The 18,085-nt window shown below is 32.9% G+C and overlaps 3 protein-coding genes across 5 annotated transcripts; 1 reads left to right on the forward strand and 2 right to left on the reverse strand.

The window, feature by feature from the left end:
• Window positions 1–1,222: 1,222 nt before the first annotated feature.
• LOC133681407 (probable glycosyltransferase At3g07620) lies at window positions 1,223–3,519 on the reverse strand. The gene is made up of 4 exons (XM_062104450.1): window positions 3,173–3,519; window positions 2,850–3,088; window positions 2,166–2,514; window positions 1,223–2,068 (listed from the first exon to the last, which is right to left on the reverse strand). Exons 1-4 carry the CDS (start codon window positions 3,362–3,364, stop codon window positions 1,406–1,408), a joined length of 1,443 nt encoding a protein of 480 aa, XP_061960434.1. The 5' UTR covers window positions 3,365–3,519; the 3' UTR covers window positions 1,223–1,405.
• A 5,522-nt stretch (window positions 3,520–9,041) lies between these two features.
• Window positions 9,042–13,597, forward strand: LOC133681668 (uncharacterized membrane protein At3g27390). 3 transcript variants are annotated; one of them, XM_062104779.1, is made up of 10 exons: window positions 9,042–9,438; window positions 10,304–10,412; window positions 10,494–10,686; window positions 11,421–11,560; window positions 11,672–11,960; window positions 12,080–12,186; window positions 12,289–12,433; window positions 12,511–12,706; window positions 12,794–13,034; window positions 13,210–13,597. In XM_062104779.1, the coding sequence occupies exons 1-10, from the start codon at window positions 9,402–9,404 to the stop codon at window positions 13,445–13,447; spliced, it is 1,695 nt and encodes a 564-aa protein (XP_061960763.1). In that variant the 5' UTR covers window positions 9,042–9,401; the 3' UTR covers window positions 13,448–13,597. The 3 variants fall into 3 exon arrangements, with proteins under 3 accessions (XP_061960763.1, XP_061960761.1, XP_061960762.1); XM_062104777.1 differs by lacking the exon at window positions 9,042–9,438 and adding an exon at window positions 9,745–10,153; XM_062104778.1 differs by lacking the exon at window positions 9,042–9,438 and adding an exon at window positions 9,745–10,153 and having other exon boundaries at window positions 11,424–11,560.
• A 162-nt stretch (window positions 13,598–13,759) lies between these two features.
• LOC133681669 (protein transport protein SFT2-like) lies at window positions 13,760–17,636 on the reverse strand. Its single transcript, XM_062104780.1, has 4 exons — window positions 17,298–17,636; window positions 16,438–16,705; window positions 16,180–16,284; window positions 13,760–14,082 (listed from the first exon to the last, which is right to left on the reverse strand). The coding sequence occupies exons 1-4, from the start codon at window positions 17,495–17,497 to the stop codon at window positions 13,972–13,974; spliced, it is 684 nt and encodes a 227-aa protein (XP_061960764.1). The 5' UTR covers window positions 17,498–17,636; the 3' UTR covers window positions 13,760–13,971.
• Window positions 17,637–18,085: the final 449 nt, after the last annotated feature.

An 18,085-nucleotide genomic window follows, 5' to 3' on the forward strand; every position in this document is an offset into this window, starting at 1 on the left:
ATTTCATTTAATCTATATATCAAATTATCTCATTATTTTTATTGCTATTTAGTTATTTTTTTTCGTTCTCCTAATTGAGTTTGTTTTCAATGTTATCTATCAGCATTTAATTTCAAACTTTTTTTTTATCAAATTTAATCCCTATTATTTTATTATTATTTCTTTTGTATATATTGGATCTTTTAAATTGTATTTTATTTCAATTTTATTTCTTATTATTTCATTGATTTAGAATTTTTTTGCATTATTTTTAAGGATTTGCCCTTTATGGGGTTGGTTCTAGGCTCACTGCTAGAGTAATTAGTTTTGAATGTTAACATGGGTTAATTTTGGTCCTTTTTTGTTTTTTTTTATTGTTTTTTTTTTTTTACATTTGATTTATTGAGAATTGATCTTCGTGTTTTTTTCACTTTCCTTTCTAAGTGGTTACCTAATCTTATGCCTAAGATCGCAGGGTTAGCGAGTTAACTCAGATTGACTCGAGTTTTTTTTTTATCATCTTTTTAATTAAATTTTTTTTTCAAATTTACTGTGCAACATTAGGTAGTTTGATAATTAAGTTTCATAATATTATTCAATTTGCTTTAAACAAGTTTTATTTTTTTTATACGAATAATGGCACGAGTCTAGAATATTTTTTTTAAACACGTATATCATTTTAACATTTATTTTTAAGTTGAAAAAAATTAGGTAGGCCAGCAGCTTATTGCGGGCCCCTATCTCTGGTTGATAGCTAAAGATTTTGAACACCTTCTCCAATCTCCATTATATGCAAGCAGACTAGCAGAGTCTGCACTCTGCAAAGAAAGACCAAAGTTGCCACCGTAGAAGGAAGTGATTGAAGAAGAAAAAAAGATCATATATTAGCTGAAGGCTTGGAGCTCAGATCGGTAATCGTAGCCCATCTCCGTTGAATAAAAATTGAGCAAAACAATGCAGTGTTTAGCTTTGATGAATTGGTTATTATATTGCTCTTTTAATGCTCTTCTACGGTAAACTAAAAGGAAAGCATAGAGAAGATACTTCGAATATAAAATGCTTCATTTATGAGAAGAACTCTGAAAGAAACGAAGCAGCAATTTATGGCTAATTTTCTAATTTGGTAAACACGAGAGCGTAAGGTTTGGGATACTAATGGACGCCTGTTGAAGCATCCATTTTATTACTTCGAGGATTTATTTATTATCGTTGAGAGAGAGAGAATTATCATCAATCTATCATGAACTCCAGAAAATTTGTGTTTTTTTTTTTATCATGAATAACCTTTGGAATTCAGACGCGCTAGTTTGAATGTCAGCATTATGCTTCTGGGGATCCAAAAAAATTAAAATGTAAAAACAATTTTCGGATCTCAAGGAACTTTTTGGCATTATTCAAGACACTGGCATTTAGCTACGACTGTTAATCACCCAGGAAATCGCACATTCAACCTTCGTAGCCAGATTGAATGAATGATCATATGGAAGACATCATATCTTCTGGGAGGATTATTCACCACAAAATGTCTTTGCACTTGCCTCACTCTCTCCTGCATTCTCAAATATTGATCTTCAGGTATTCCCTCTAAAATGTTCTTCAGGTTTGGTATTTCAGTGACTGGAACTTGAACGGTGAATGAGTCCCAATTAAGAACATCGCTGAAAGGAAAGATATAATGCTGTGATATTAAGACTGGAACACATTCTGCATAAATTGCCTCAGCAATTCTTGGACTAGCAACTTCATGCCCACTTGGGCAAATGCAATATTTGCTCTTCTTCATCATCTCATGATACGAAATTCCCTGTGGCAGTGTCTCGTAAACTTGAACGTCTTTGTCCTTTCCCATCCAATGCTGAAGAAGTGCTGGTCTGAGTTTCCCGTGCATTTTACCTGCAAAGAATGCTAGGACTGTACGGTTAGATGGGGGTAAGCCACCGGTAAGGCCCGTGATTTCCCCTGTTTTCAGATTGATCTCTGGAAATGATGCATCTTTCTTTGGATTAAAATACTCTGAGGTATTTGCGTTGCACAGGACCCGGATAGAATTGTAGTAGAGTTGACGAACATACCAAGTAGCACGAGGCCCCTGTGACCAACAAAATTGGGGATGAACAATGTCACAAGAAATGAATTCTGAGTAGTAAACACATGATTAGTGAAAAGGATGCAGTTGGTTTTTTTACCCAATCATGACATGAAAGCATGAAGTGATCAGCTCCAAGGCTTCGATTCCAGTACAGATACTTATGAGAGATGATGCGGACATAATCAGAAACAGTACGTTCCAGAACAGCTTTATCGCGAATAATTGGATGAAAGAGGTGCTCAATGATCATCACAACACTAAAAGGAAGAAAATAGACATGAGCTTCATCAGGATTCGAGGTCCGGAACTTGGTATTTGTTTCCATTAAGCTGAGGAACACTCCTTCCATGGAGTATATGTCCTTGCAGGTGCCATAATGAAATAAAGGAGGCTCTCCCTCTTCGTAGACAAAGATTTTGAACAACTTCTCCATTAAAAGGTAGCTCCTGCATGCATGGTTGTGGAAGTGTGATTGTACCAAGTCAATCTAAACTTTTTGAAGCAATTACTGCCATGATGTACAGTTTTACTCAATGAATTTTATATATCTTACCGGTGTAAATAAAAATAATAATAATGACTTCATTAGTTTCTCACAAATATACAGATAAAATCAAAGCCAAAGGCAAGGAAAAATATCTCCCGAGTAGATTCTGAAAGTTAGTACTGAGCAGGTTGAGGCTTTTTTACAAATTGATTGAAGTTATTTTCTAACCTTGACTAAGAGGAAAAATAAGTTTGTTCGTGATGATGAGTAATTAACAGATCAAAAGTTGATTACCTGTGGAAGGCACAAGCATTCCTATATATGTAACCTCGAGGAATATAATCAAGATCATCATGAAGACTTGATGTGCAGTTGTTGTCCTCTGCAGCTTCTCTTATCAAAGCTCTAGCCATGGCAAGACCTGCTTCAACTCTCTCTAATTTTGCATCACTTCGATTTCCACCTCTCATCAAAACATATTTTTCTTTAGAAACCTTTCCTACATTCATCAATGTCTTTCGCTTTCCTTGATCCTGCATAAGAAAAGACAGAAACATGGGTTGGTCCTGTAGCAAGTTAATCCCATAATGTGAGAAAAGAAGAACAGAGTTTCATACAATCATGAATACAGAGGAAGAAGACGTCATCCCAAGATTGGTAATACTAGTCCATCCCCATTGAGATGAAAAGAAATGAAACCATGAAAATCCATTAATGGAATTCTTTGTTAGAACCGCCACAGAAACTACAGCCAAGGAAGCTATGGCAATGACAATAACTCGTGAATGTTTCCTGCAGAAGAATGCCATTGATTTCTGCTCTCTCAATCTGTGGCCCGGTGGGATGTCCGCGTCATCGATCTATCCAATATTTTTGCCGCATTTTCCTTTAAAGTGAGATATGGTCAACAAATTATCTGGTACCTGAATGAAACAGCTAGAGGTACAGGCATTAAGTTCAGACTTTTTTCTGCTAAAATGAATAAAAAAATGAGCAGAATAATGCAGTGTTTAGCTTGATCAATTGGTAATTAGTCTACTAGTGCTCTTCAACAGTAAACTTAAAGGAAAGTATAGAAAAGATATGATGCATAGCTTTTTTAGGAAATTAGATATTTTATTTTATTTTATTTTTCCATTTAATATTATTATGCTTTTTAAATAAAAATCTATTTAAAATGAATAGTTTTCCTAGCTTATTTTTCCAATTCAATATTAGTAAGGTTTTTTTCAGTTTTTCTTTATATAAAGGGTTGTAACAGTTTTTTGACATGTGAGACTTATAATAAAAATTAAATATTTTAAATGTCCCTTATAGTTATGGTATTCGTGGTCCTTGAAAGTTTTAGTTTGTAATAGACTCTATTATCATTTGTTTTTGTCTATGTCAGTTGATATCAGAATTCAATGATTCATAATGGTTAGTTGTTGTGTATTATTGAATATATAAATCTCTACTTAAACATAAAAGTGAAAGTAGTATAATCTCGACAAGTAATGAAACTCGAGATGAAAAGGAATGGACAAGTGATGATAATAATAATAAATGTGATGCATAATGGTGGGGATGACCGGATGACCTCCATGAATAAATATAGAAGCATTGTTAAGGTTAAAAAATAAAAGTTTGTGATTTTTGCTTAAAATTCATAATATCGACAAAACTGGTAATGAGTTTTGACGGATAGAAAAATCCAGAGAATTTAAAATAAATATGTTATAAGAATGAGAAATAATTATGAGGAATTATAATAAACATGAAGAATGAAATTCAAGAAATAATTTCATGTAAAAGTGTTGATGTAAACCCGAATAAAAACCGATAACAAGTCTAAATGAAATAATTAGTAAAAAGGAAAAAAAATATACTTGGGATAAAAAAATAATCTCAATGATTTAGTAAAATAATTGGTACAAATATGCAATGATTGAATAAAAAAATTCAAATTTCTTATGAAAATCATCAAAAATAAAAATACAAGGGACGAAGAGCAAAATCATAAAAATTAGCCTATACAAGGTTGTTTCCAGCAACCATGGCAAGGTGAGAGTTTTTCAATATTTCCTTTAAAATCCTTGCAAAAATCTCATCTAAACACATAGATGGAAGGATTAAAAGGGGTTGGAAGAAGATCAAAGCTAAGACAATGAAGAAATTCCAATAGCTTTGCTTGGGAGAGATGGCAATTTGGAAGGAAAACTAGGAGGGAACGAGAAAACTTGTTTTTCTTATCTTTTTCTTTCAAATTTCTTGTGTTTAGAAGGAAAGAAGCTTTTATTCAAGCATGAGAAGACATGATAATGACTAAATTTATAAACAAAAAAAAAAAAATACCACCTTCCATGGATCGATATAAGATTTCATCCAGAGAAGAATTTTTGGTGGAAGCTTTAAATTTATAGAATTCCTTTTTGAACTAAGCTGGATGAAATGAATAGGGTGATTAAAAAAATAAATAAATAAAACTTTATTTTTTTATTTTTATATTAGGTTATTTTATATATATATATAGACTTAATCGTACCTTTAATTTCTATTACTTATCTAGTACTGGTTTATAATTATAATATTACTAAGTATATTTGTTTTATAAACCCATAACAGCATACGGGCATACCATCTTATATATATATATATGTTTCAATCTTCCTTGTAGTTATTTTGTTATTAATCTTCACAACATGTATTATGATTTGCTTTCATTTATTTCATGAATAATTGAATATAAAATGCTTCTTTTACGAGAACAGCTTTGAAAGAAGCGAAGCTTCGGCTCTTTTGGAGAATTGATATATTTACGAATTCAAGGAGCCATTTACATATTGATGGATAGGGTGATTATTAAGACAATTTTGGCGACACTTTATGGCTAATTTTCTAATTTGGCAAACACGAGAGCGTCAAGTGTGGGATACTAATAGACTCATGTTAGTTGCATTGAAGCATGCACTTTATTACTTCGAGGATTTATTTATTTTTTATTTTTCAGGAAAAAAAATATGTAATTTTTAATTAGAATCATTATTTTTGTTTAAAATAGAAAATATTTTATGATTTTTAAATCAAGTTAATGAAAAATCTCAAAATAGTATCTTCCTATTTTATGTGATTGAAAACTAAAAAAATCATAAATATGATAAAATCATATTTAAATCAATTTTTAAAAAAATAATTGTAGAAAAGTGATTTTAACTTAATTTTCATGAACATTTATTATTAAAATTATTATTTTCATGAATAATTTTCATATAAGATAACATAATAATTTAAAAAATTTATTAAAACTCAAATAAAAAAATTTAGAATAGTATTTAAAAACTTTATTTAAACTAATAATAGTGTTTAAGAATGATAATTGAGTGTGAAACAAAACAAAAAAAAGTAAAAGAGAAAAAAAGAACAACAAAGGATTAGGCCCATCATCTAATCCACGAGCACATACTAGATTAAGCTCGCATACCTTTTTTTTATTATTGTTATTCATACAAATAGTAAAATACCATAAAAATATCTAATTTTTTTAGAATATTAAGATAATTAATTATAATAAAATTCTCGCAAATTGTTGTATAGTGTTATCACTTGCCAACTGTGTCCATATTTTTTTATTTATTACTGAAGATTAACATCAAAATGTTATATTATTTTTCTCATGGAAGAATATGGCATTTCCATGATAACACTAAAGAAATACTAAACAAACTATGTACAGAATTATATTTAACAATATCAATAATCGAATTATATATCACTGGGTTGCTACCGAACCAAAATCTTTTTTAATGTAAAAAAGTCTTAAGATGATCTTATTTGTTTAAAAAATTAAAACATTAATATATTAGATTGATCTGAGTTAATCTAGATTAACCTACTAAATTTATAATTCGGGTCATGGATTCCACTAAATTAAATAACTTCTTTTCTTAATTTAGTTATACACATACAAATTTAAAATCAAACGAATATTAAATGATTAAATTAAATAAAAAAATTAACAAAAATTTAATTTTAAAGATTGAAATTTAAAAAAAAATTAAGTCAAACCATGCATACCCGTGGGAAAAAAAACTTAAATTAATTATTCATTAAATAATAATGAAGTAAGAGTTACCGATCATTCATATTTTATTAGTCATTGTAGTGTAAAAATTATTTAAATGATGTCTTAATCAGTTTTTCATTGTTATTCACCCTTACATTTCATGTGGTGAATATATCGATTACTAAATTTTAACATTATTTTTGAAGAAATAATTATATTTTAACAATTTGAATATATATATATATATACACACACACAGACACACATACCAAAATCCGGATAATTTTGGCAGAGTTGTGTTGGTAGGGAAACGGATTTATGTAAGGGTTGGCCCCAATCTGAAGGATAAATGACTCACTCACTGGCATTACAAATCTTGGGATTTAGCCAAACCTCAATCCTACTATGTTGTCATTCTTGAGATTATAAATTCTATCAAATTTAAACACTTCAAAATTCATACAAAGCTTGGGATTTAGCCAAACCTCAATCCTACTATACTATCATTCTTGAGATTACAAATTCAAACACTTCAAAATTCATACAACCCACTCTGAATATGCATATTCCACATGCATCATCCAAAAAATTATTTACTCTTCAGATTGGGGCCAACCCTTACATAAACTCATCTCTTTACCAACACAACTCTGCCAAATTATATATATATATATATATATATATATATATATATATATATATATATATATATATTTGATAGCACAAGAGCATGCGTGATGAAATACAAATTTAAAACAAAATTATTTTAAACTTCCTCATTTTTATATATTTATGTTTTCTCTTATATATCATTTTATTTTATTTTTTATGAAAATGTTCCTCGAAATCACCGGAAAAAAAAATTATCTTTTCAAAAAATAAAACATAAAATAATAATAATAAAGTCTTGAAAAACTTGAGAACCCTCTTAAAAAAAAACTAAAACATAAAATAAGACAATGTATAAAAGAGTAAAAAAATCAAAGGAAAAAAAAAAGGTCAAGCACGCAACCCTAGCTAGGGTGGTTCAACGTGTTTGGATCTTTAAAAAAAAAACCTAAGTGCATAGGCCTTCCAACCTAAGCCCGCTCACCCAAGCTTTTTTTTTTTGTAAATTTTTTTGTCTCTTATTTTTCTTTAAAAAAGTGACAAACGATGTGTCGCTTGCTAGGTTATAGCATAGATTTCGACTACTTTTGTGATGGTTGAAAAATCAAGGGTATGTTTTTTGGGCTAAAAACTCATTTTGGAATTCATTTTCATCTAAAAACAACTCAAAAACACCATAATAACCTTTCAAAACCACCTACCAACGTCAATACATCCTAAGAAAAACCAAGATCAATCGGGAAAAAAATTCAAAATAGAACTCAATCTTCTTTTTTATAGATGTTTAGAGAAAAAAAAACAATCATTATCAAACTTCTCTCACTGAATAGAACTCGTTGATACCAACAACAACGAGTTTTGTCCTTGGAAAATGACTAAACCGATGATTTTCTTTCTCCTTGCTATTTTCATATGAACAATGAAGCATGTCCCCTCTTCTTTTTCTTCTTCTTCTTCTTCTTCTTCTCCCTTTTTTTTTTGGAATTTTTTTTTTATTTCATCCTTCAACATTAGGTTTGTATTGAGTTTTTTTTTTTTATTGTCTTCTTGCTTTCAATTTTATCATTCAATATTTAGTTGATTTTGAATTGGTTTTTATAATTTAATTCAATTTGCTTTTATAAGGTTATCGTAGTTTCAAACAAACATCCTAACATTTGATATATGTTCAATTTTGCAAGCATATATTTTTTTTATCGTATAATGAAGTAAAAAATAAAATTATCAAACTCAGTGGAGTTCATGATCTCGGTCATAAGTTTGGCGGGTTAAGTCAGGAAACCCAAGTCGATCCAATACATCGACGTCTCAATACTAGAAAAATATTATCTTGAAATTTTTCAAATCCAAATCAAGCTTTTTACATGTACAGGATGTCTTTGAGCTTATCAAGTTGACTAGGTCATATCAGAACAACTCTTTCATGATTTAATTTTAAATTCAAATTTAGTAAGGAGTTAGGTTGAGATGTTTCAAGATTGATCAATTAAATTAGATTTAATAATAATGCTAAATCATTCTATGCAACTTGAGTATTTTTTTTTATATTTTATTTTTATATATGACCTATAAAATATCAGTAAACTAGTTTATTCAATTGAAAGGAAAAAAAAAATGAAAACAAAAAAAAAATTTAGGAACTTAAAAAATCTCATATCTTTTATAGGTTGTTTGGAACCTTGTAAATAAAATGGCATTGATTTGAACTCAAAATAGAATTTAATTAATAAAAAGCAAAAGGTGAAACCATTTGATTTGCTCAAGAAATTCAATTATAATTGATATTAAAAATTATTTTTAAAAAAATACCCCATCTTTATTTCCGTCTAAAAACCCTAACTTATGTCTGTTCTTCCCTAACTCTCTTTCCATGTCTTCTTCTTCAACCGAAAAACCTCATCTCTAATCACCCAAGTTTGTGATTTTATAGTCTCTAAAGAAACCGTAAGTCTCCTCACCCAAAAGAATTAACAAAGAAATATAGTTAATCCAGAGAAACATCCTACAGAAACAAAATGCATTTTTTGATTTACAGCCGATATCTTGAAAATCAACAGTTTGAACATCATCTTGCTGAGTGAAACAGCTTGCAAAATTGCAAATTCCATCAAGTACAAAGATATTTCATCCTTTGTAGTGCTCTTCCATGCTTAGTCCTGCTTCTTTTCCATGCATAAAGGAGCATCAAGGAAGACATGCATGTTATACAATATACAGAACTGGGCATGCGAGGTTGGTGCTTTCACTAGCAGCTATGTCCAGTAAGAGAAAAAATACAGCATATTGAATTATTTTATTTTCAATTAAAATATCAGTTTAATGAAAATTAATCTTAGTAAACAAAATAATAATAATTAACCATCTTCAAATTTAATCGGCTGTCAAGATCTTTTAAAACAAAACAGTGTAGTTCTTCAAATTAATGATAACGGTTGTTAGCTTTACATTCTTCCACTTGAAAAAATAAAATGAAATGAAAGTCATAGCAATCAAGTAAAACAAGTGGTGTTGGATTTCGATAAAATTTTTTTTTTTTTTTTTTTTTGGCTATAGAAGGCGGTTGGTTCCCGCCTAAAAAGGTGTGATGAAAGTAGCCGGGAGAGTGGTGTCTGTCACGCCCAGAGCCACCGTTTTAATCTCACGGGTCCCTTTTAGGTTCCTCCCTCGCCACGTGTTCTTTGGACCACCGTCTCTCGCCACGTAACCCTCCCATCTTCTTCCACCGGGCTTCTCCAAAGCAGCAGCTCCCTTTCTCTAAATTAATCCATATATATTACTATGAATTTTCTCTTTATTATTAGGCTTAGCTAGTCTTATTGAATTCATCAAAGAGGACCTTCAGCTAGCCAGCTCATGAAGGTTCCCGTTGGGTTTCTGGCTACCCTTTGGAGCTTTTTCTCCTTCTTGCCCTTCTTCTTCTTCCTCCTCATCCTTGGCCTTGCCAAAGGTATATCATGTTTTTTAGAAACTCTCCATGTTTTACCAGCCAAATAATCAATGGGGTGCATGGTTTTTTCAGTGGAGAATTTCTTTGAGGGTAGTTGGTAGTAGCTATGTCTTGTGAGTCTGTGTTGCTAAAATTCTTTTTTGTACACAGCTGCGATAATTGGTCCAATCGCCCTGGGAATTATTGTGATCGGTAATTCAGCTGTGATCATCGGTCTTTGGATTGCTCATTTCCTGTACACTTACTATTGTGTGGCAAGGTACATACACATATGCTTCTATTGAAGTTCATATTTGCTTTTGTTCTTGTAATTTGATTCGGTTTTCGTTTGCTATTGTAGAACCAAGAGGCTCGGTTTTGTCCTGAAGATTGCGGTGCTTTTGCTGTTGCCTGTGCCCTTGGTCCTCTGGCCAGTCATTGGAATTGGCGGAAGCCTTTTGGGTGGCATTGGATACGGGTTTTTTGCTCCTCTTCTTGCAACTTTTGAGGCTGTCGGGGAGAATGTCAAGGACAAATTCTACCACTGTTTTGCTGTGAGTCTCTCTCTGTCTTGAAGAGCTGAATATTCATATGGCATGGTTCAATATGCCTTGGTCTTTGGGTTATTTCTGATTTTATTTAAAGAGATTGTCGGAATTCTTGCTTCTGCAAGTCCTCGTTAATTGTTTCCTAGCCTCCTTAGAACATGATTCTAATATCTGAAGAAGAGTGTTTAACTGGTGTCTGTACACTGTCATTTTTTTCTCCGAATTGCTTTATAATGTTTGCTTTCAGATGCAATCCTAGTACACTTTCTGACACCTGGATTCTGCTTTTGTCGTGAGCTTCTCACCCAAGTAGTCATAAAGCATTGCCCAGTGATTGTCGAAACAACATTCCAGTGTTCTAAGATGTATGTTGGACCAATGTCCTCAAGGAGAAGTGAACATTCAGGCCTCTTAACCTTCTAATTTCACTCTGTTTTCTCGCTACCATTTTATGGCTTTGAATTGTTAAAACCAGGTTAAACTTCTGCGTTCTCATTAATTTCCAGCATTTTTTCTGGAAATATTTGCATTTTATATTATCTTGAGGTAAGATATTTCAGTCTCTCATATCTACATTGCTCCATGGATTCAATCTCGCATACTAGCACTGTGCATTTGAGCATCAAAATCATAAGGGTAGCAAAGCAGGATTAGCATGCCCATTTTTATCACTTTATCGGGATAAGGCTTCAGTAGAGTGATTTTATTGTAATTTGGCTTCCGCTTGAATTTGCTGTCAGCAGGATGGTTGCTTGCCCACTATCAAAGGTACCTGCACAGTAGTGTGCGATTTTACAGATTTTTGCTTCCATTCTTACTTCTCTTACATGGATGAACTATGTGAGAAGGTCCCTCCAGAAGAGAAGCCGATGGATGTGAAGTATGAAATTTCCTCCTGTTTCTCTGTTACATATCGACAAACACATTAAAAAAACAAAAAAAAAAAAAAAACTCATCAGTTCTTGACACTATATGATTTTATCCTTTCAAGGCTAGCAAAACTGCCAAGTTGCTTGTTGGTGATCCTGATCGCCGTGCCAGTTGATGTGCTTCTGATAACAGCTGTTGCTCTGTGGAAAAGCCCATACATGCTGTTTCGAGGATGGAAAAGGCTATTGGAAGATTTGATTGGTAGAGAAGGGCCATTCTTGGAGACGGTATGTGTTCCATTTGCTGGTCTGGCCATCATCTTGTGGCCTTTAGCTGTTTTAGGAGCTGTAATAGGAGCTATCATATCCAGCTTCTTCCTGGCACTTTACAGTGGAGTGATTGTCCATCAGGTCTGCCACAAGTAGTCATTTCACTCAGTTTGATTTAGAATACAGAGAGGTCTTGATATGTTGTAGGTTCTTTCATGCATGTTTGGAGTTTTATTTGAATCGAGGTCAATAATTTTCAGGAAGACTCACTCCTGAAGGGGCTTGGCTACATCTTGGCTTTGGTTTCATTATTTGACGAGTATGTGAATGATTTTCTCTACTTGAGGGAAGGATCATGCTTGCCAAGGTGCTGTATTTGACTCAGATGATTTTTTATTCTGTATAATTAATATCAAAAAAGGGGGGCAGGGGACTTGAATCGACTCTGAAACATCTCCGTGACAGCCAGGCCTAGGTACCGTAAGAATGCAAATCCTAAGCCGGGAGAGGACAACAGCTTGAAGACTAGAAGAGAAAACTCGCTCAATGCGCAACTCATCTCGCAAAAGTCAAGAACACTGAAGTGGGAAATCCAGCCATACAAAGCAGTGCAGGTATCGAGTTCTCAGTGTACAAGCTGTAATCAATTTTGTTTCTCATGAACTTCAGAGTTAAAGCTTCGATGGCACAGGTATGGGATTGGTTATTCAAAGCTTGTGAGGTAAATGGTAGGATACTGCTTCGTGATGGCCTGATAAATATCCAGGAAATTGAAGAATGCCTTGTTAAGGGTAATTGTAAGAAGCTGAGCATCAAATTACCTACTTGGTCCGTACTACATTGTCTGCTTGTATCTGCGAAGTCTGACTCATCTGGGCTGGTGATCTGTATGTCTTTCTAAACCTTTTGTCCTAGCTTGATTTATGCTATTTTACAGTGCTAGTCATGATCATAATAGCAATTGAATCTTGCAGCTGATGATGTAGAGTTGGCAAGAAACAATGGACCAAGGGAAAAGGTGTTTGAGTGGTTAATCGAACCGTTATTGATTATGAAAGAGCAAATAAAGAATCTGAAAGTAGAAGAAAATGAAGAAACCTGTCTGAAACGGCTGGTTATTGAGTGCGAAAACAAGAGGCCCGAGGAGTGGGATGGAACTGGATTTCCATCCAATGACAATGTCAGAAGGGCACAGCTGCAAGCCATTATCAGAAGGTATGTTTTTAAATTGTGTATCCAACTGAGAGGTAGAACACAACCTTTTCTGGGTTAAACTGCACTAGATTCTTGTTATTATTGAGGGCAGCCTAGACCAGAATCCTCTAGACTAAACTGAGCTCGAGCAGTGCATATTATCCTCCTGACCCACTATGGATTTAATCCTCAACAGATTGCAAGGGATTGTAGCTTCCATGTCCCGGTTTCCGACCTTCCGGCGTCGCTTTAGGAACATGTTGAAGGTTTTGTATGTAGAGGCAATTCAGGCTGGTGCTTCAGCCAGTCATATTGGAGTAGCATTAAAATCCAAATACACTGGCAAGAGCTTGATTGAATCTGGGAGTGGAGAAGGTAGAAATGAAACTGATGAGGTAGCTAATGAGGCATTTGATAACGGGGATGTAGTATGAGTAGGCTTTTGTAAGACGTGTGTTTTCTTTTTCTCTCGGGATGTTGGACTTGTGCCGATAGTATCTTTAATCCTTCGTTAAATGTCTGTTGAAAGAGAGGTCACTTGGTTTAGAACAGCGAGAAAATCAAAATCTGCACTCGCTTAAAAATCCCAAGCACTCTTTCGGACTGGATTCTGCACCAACCCTGAAACATCTTTTGTGGCATGGAATCTCTCATTATAACATCATGGTGCGGAAAGCTTTTCCAACGCCGAAGTGACAAGCATTTTCACACAAGTATGAGAATGTTATCACATCCAAAGCTGGAGGGAGTCGAAAGAGTTTCAAATTCAAACATAACTCTGAATGTTATTTAACAACAAGGAACATTTCTATCTTAGAAAAACTATGTGGGCTCTGCCCTTTCTAGTTCTTTTGATCAATAAGAGTTTCATACACCAAAAAATTAAAAAAAAATAAATAAAAGAAACCATAAATATATGACGGGAACAATAATCTATGAGAAAAACCAGGCACTGATATCACCTTCCGAAACATCTCAGTATTGATGCGGTAAGAGTTGAAGAAAGAAACTTCAGCCCAGTAGATCCTCCAGGGAAATAAGAAATGGCATAATACGATAGAGCGAGGACCTAGCAAAGTTTTAAAAAGGCGTTAGTTTCTCAAGAATTATTACTCCAGTCACTACAATGGAAAAGAAATTAAGAAATTGATATCTATGGTTTGAGAGGGCGATGTTGCCCTGGTGCATAATCTGAGGTATTTCAAACACGTAAATACACACCATAATTCCATGGATCCGAAAAATCACAGATTCACCCAACAGGAATACGCAAAGCCTATTGAGGATGACATTCTATAAATCATAAACTGCCACTAGTGGAAAAAGAATAATTCAATTGGCATGCCAGACACCTGACAAGACACTACAATTCAACAAAGAAATGGGACAAAAAAAAAATAGTACCTTTCTTTTTAATTTAGAAAAATAATGGTAAAAAGTAAACAATACTAGCAAAACTCAGGTTTTACACCACATAAAGAATCTTTACTTAGATAACTACGGGATCAAAACTGAAACAAAGAAAACATAGGAGTCCTTTTATTAAAAAAAAAAGAAAGAAAGAAAGAAAGAAAATGGTGTCAACACCTTTTGCTTAATTTTGCCTTAGTATATTTTCAAATTTCCTTTTTAATCCCTTTATTTTTGCAATTAAACAATTTAGTTCAATCCCTGAGTTGTTTGAGAAAGGAAAGAGAAAATCATGAGAAAATAGTGGATGATCAAGAAAAAAATTGATTGGTTGGAATTTGATGACAAAAGGATCAAATTTGGTATCAGAGTGTCCGAGACGAGTCATTGAGATGGTTTTGGACTTTCAAATTGCCAAAAAAGGTAAATTGGTGTTGTGAGATTTTTTCGCTATTTGATTTGTTTTTAACCAATTTTGAGTTTTTTGAATTGAGAAATTAATTTTTTAAGGTCATAAGAGTGTTTTTATGTGAAAATCGGTTAAAATCAGGTTTTTGAGTAAAACAATACCTATCAAGATGTTTTGGTCGCCTCTATGATGACTAGAAACTAGGTTTGTAAAGGACATGTCTATTTCTTTTAAAAAATAAAATAAAATTGACAAATAACGTGTCATTCACCTATTTAAATAATAATAAAATATCGAACTAATGCACGTTGGCCTGTTCTGCTAGGCGAACACGCTAGGCTTGAATTTTGGTGGGTTGGGCATGATGGGCCTTCTAGCCTCACACTCTCAGCTGTTTTTTGCATTTATTTTTATATTTTTTTCATAAAATAGATCAAAATTAGGTTTTTGAGTAAAAATAAATCCATCCTAATTTGTTTATCACCAGTATGATGGCTAGAAACTAGGTTTGCAGAAAAAGTGTGCCTTTTTTTTTTCAATAATTAGACACGTCATTGGCCTATTTAAATAACAAATAGTATCAAGTTCATGCACGCAGGCCTGTTCTGCCAGGCCCACACGCTAGGTTTGAATTTTAGTGGGTCGGGCATGTTAGGCCTCCTAGGCCCGCACTCTTGGTCCTTTGCCTTTATTTTTATTTTATTTTTTCACTTTAAGATTATTTTAATTTGAAATTAAATAACAAAATATATATTACATTATTACTTTATCGAGTTTGGGAATTAATTAAGAATACATTTGAGTTATTATTTTTTAAAATACCATTAAAACTTTGTTTGTTTTTGAAAAAGATTATAGTTGTCTTTTTTTTTAATTATAGCAAACATTCTTTTTGTCCAATCCATCATATTTGTATTATTTTTTAAAATTAAAAGTACTTGGTATTTTTTATGCGAGCATCTATCTTTATTATCATATAATAAAATAAAAAATAATTGCAAACTAGGCCTTGTATTTGAAAGGTGAACACAAGTTGACCTACGTTGAACCAATATGTCATTGTCTTAATATTTAAAAAACAAAAGCAAGTGCATTTGAAAAAAAATTTTAATTTTATTATATTAAAAAACACATTAACAACACCTGCACATTTTTTTTTATCCTTGTTCAGCGATTACTTCGATGAAACTTCTCTTGCGCATTAAAAGGTAGCACGAGTAACCTATCTAGTATGAACTAAATCACACACTTCAAGTTTTACTCGGATACCTAGGTGAGCTATTTGCCAAGCACATGAGTAGACTATAAAGAAATTCAAAGTACCACAAAGGAATTTGAAGTTGGTACCTGTAACACGGAGAAGAGCACAGAAAGGATGTAACTGTGAAGCACCATAGAAACATATACAGTTCCTACCATGGTACTGATAAATCCCAAAGTGAAAGGGAGCCTCTGTAAATAAGAAGGAAAAGCAAGGAGCCTAAATATCTCATTGACAAGAAACATTCAACAACTTTAAGCCATGCAATCAAACATAACTCAAATGTTTCTGTAAGTGATTCATTAACTAGTACGAGCATTGGTCAGGGAAATAAAATAAAATACCTCTTTAGAAATCATGTGGGCAAGCTGATTCTTAGGGCCTTTGAGTGCAAAGAATGAAGCAACGATTAAGGCACAACCAATAGTAAAGCAGATTGCGAATTTCTGAGGCACCAACACCATGACAGGAAGGAACATGGTGAATGCAATAAAGACAAAGAACACTCCAGCAGCAAGTAGTATACCAAAGTACACGAAAGATTGTCCAGAAGGAACATTGATAGTGGAAGACTGAAAACTCCCCGGTATATCCCTGACTCCTTTCGAAACTCTGAAATTGAACAAAAAATACATAGACGTAAACATTCTTGTATTTATGATAGTAATCAATCATGAGGAAATAAATACCAATAAAGTCATAGACCAACTCAAAAATCAGTTCCCAATTCATGCTTGCAGGAAAATAATAATCCGACGAAAATAGTTTCATCAAGCACGAAAATAGTTTTCGTTTTTTTTTCCCCCTCTTGCTGATTACCTTTTATTAGAACTTAAACTCATTTCACCAACACCATTGCACTCTCAGCTCATAACATTTGAGAAAAATGATATGCTTGCCGTTTGCCAGTCAATTATACATTTATACCAGTGATTACAGTGACCGCAGAGATGGATTGCCCCGCAATTAAATGCACAGCATAATGGAATTAAATAGCAAAAAAATGTCAAAATAATTGAAAATTCACTAGCAAAACAACGCCATTTATGAAATCAATTTTCTAATCACATTTTTGTTGGTAAGAAATCTAATTGTTCACGATTGACAAACACTAGCACCAGAATGAAGCATAATTTAATCCAATCTTGAAGAGAGGATATGAAATGAAAGGATAATTATGACGTAGTAGGGTAGTAGAAATTACACGTTGAAGGTGCCGGATACTTTGTCGCTGGTGGTACGGACTGCGGCTTCGAGATCGAAAACTGGAGCGGAGGAATCGGATTCCTGAGAAGCGGCGTAAGCGTTCCAATCTGATAGCAAAGACGGGGAAGAGGAGGAGGAGGATTTTTGGTCGTTGAAGGTTGGGCCTCCCGTGAACCACGATTGTGCCGTTTTCTGCATTTTCTCTTTTTCCTTACTGGAGAAGAAGACAGGTGTTTTGATAGGAGATCTGAATCTCTCTCTTTAAGATTGATGATTTGAGATCTGATAGTGCTTTTCGCGCCACCTCCTCCTCCGTTAGTGTCCATTGTTTATCAAGGGAGTGATTGGGAATGATTTCTTAAACATTTTTAAAATTATTTTTTTATTTAAAATAAAAATAATTATATTTTTAAATGGTTTAGTGTGTTAATATTAAAAAAAATTAAAAAAATTATTTTGAAACATTTCTAAACGAACATCACTTTAAACTATCATCTTTATCATAATTCCAAACAGGTCCTAAAAGTCGTTTCACTATTGTTTCTTTCCAATAAAAAAAATGGATAACAAACAAATATTAAGTGTTAATTTTAAAAAATCTGAAAATAATAATTTGATCGAAGGTCTTTTTAAAGGTGATTGTTGTATGGATGATTGTTATTATCAGCAAAAAACTTCCTAATACCAAAATTAGTTTAGGATTTTTAGATAATGAAAAGAAAGTGAATACGGAAAGATTATGAAATTTTTTTCTGTCTTGTTTGAAGAGATAATCTCATTCTTTGT

This window comes from Populus nigra, chromosome 2, assembly GCF_951802175.1.
Source record: "Populus nigra chromosome 2, ddPopNigr1.1, whole genome shotgun sequence".
In the NCBI taxonomy this organism is placed as follows: domain Eukaryota; kingdom Viridiplantae; phylum Streptophyta; class Magnoliopsida; order Malpighiales; family Salicaceae; genus Populus; species Populus nigra.

What these genes read in the sequence shown, in the direction of transcription:
- LOC133681669 (XM_062104780.1), bottom strand. Translation starts at nt 17,497, where the DNA reads ATGCAGAAAACGGCACAATCGTGGTTCACGGGAGGCCCAACCTTCAAC. An exon ending in GTATCCGGCACCTTCAACGT is followed by an intron (nt 16,706 to 17,297) that starts GTAATTTCTACT and finishes GTTCAATTTCAG; the next exon opens with AGTTTCGAAAGGAGTCAGGG. An exon ending in TGCTCTTCTCCGTGTTACAG is followed by an intron (nt 14,083 to 16,179) that starts GTACCAACTTCA and finishes AAACTTTGCTAG; the next exon opens with GTCCTCGCTCTATCGTATTA.
- LOC133681407 (XM_062104450.1), bottom strand. Translation starts at nt 3,364, where the DNA reads ATGGCATTCTTCTGCAGGAAACATTCACGAGTTATTGTCATTGCCATA. An exon ending in CTTCCTCTGTATTCATGATT is followed by an intron (nt 3,089 to 3,172) that starts GTATGAAACTCT and finishes TTTCTTATGCAG; the next exon opens with GATCAAGGAAAGCGAAAGAC. An exon ending in TGCTTTCATGTCATGATTGG is followed by an intron (nt 2,069 to 2,165) that starts GTAAAAAAACCA and finishes TGTTGGTCACAG; the next exon opens with GGGCCTCGTGCTACTTGGTA.
- LOC133681668 (XM_062104777.1), top strand. Translation starts at nt 10,060, where the DNA reads ATGAAGGTTCCCGTTGGGTTTCTGGCTACCCTTTGGAGCTTTTTCTCC. An exon ending in AGCCATACAAAGCAGTGCAG is followed by an intron (nt 12,434 to 12,510) that starts GTATCGAGTTCT and finishes TCGATGGCACAG; the next exon opens with GTATGGGATTGGTTATTCAA. An exon ending in CTGCAAGCCATTATCAGAAG is followed by an intron (nt 13,035 to 13,209) that starts GTATGTTTTTAA and finishes AATCCTCAACAG; the next exon opens with ATTGCAAGGGATTGTAGCTT.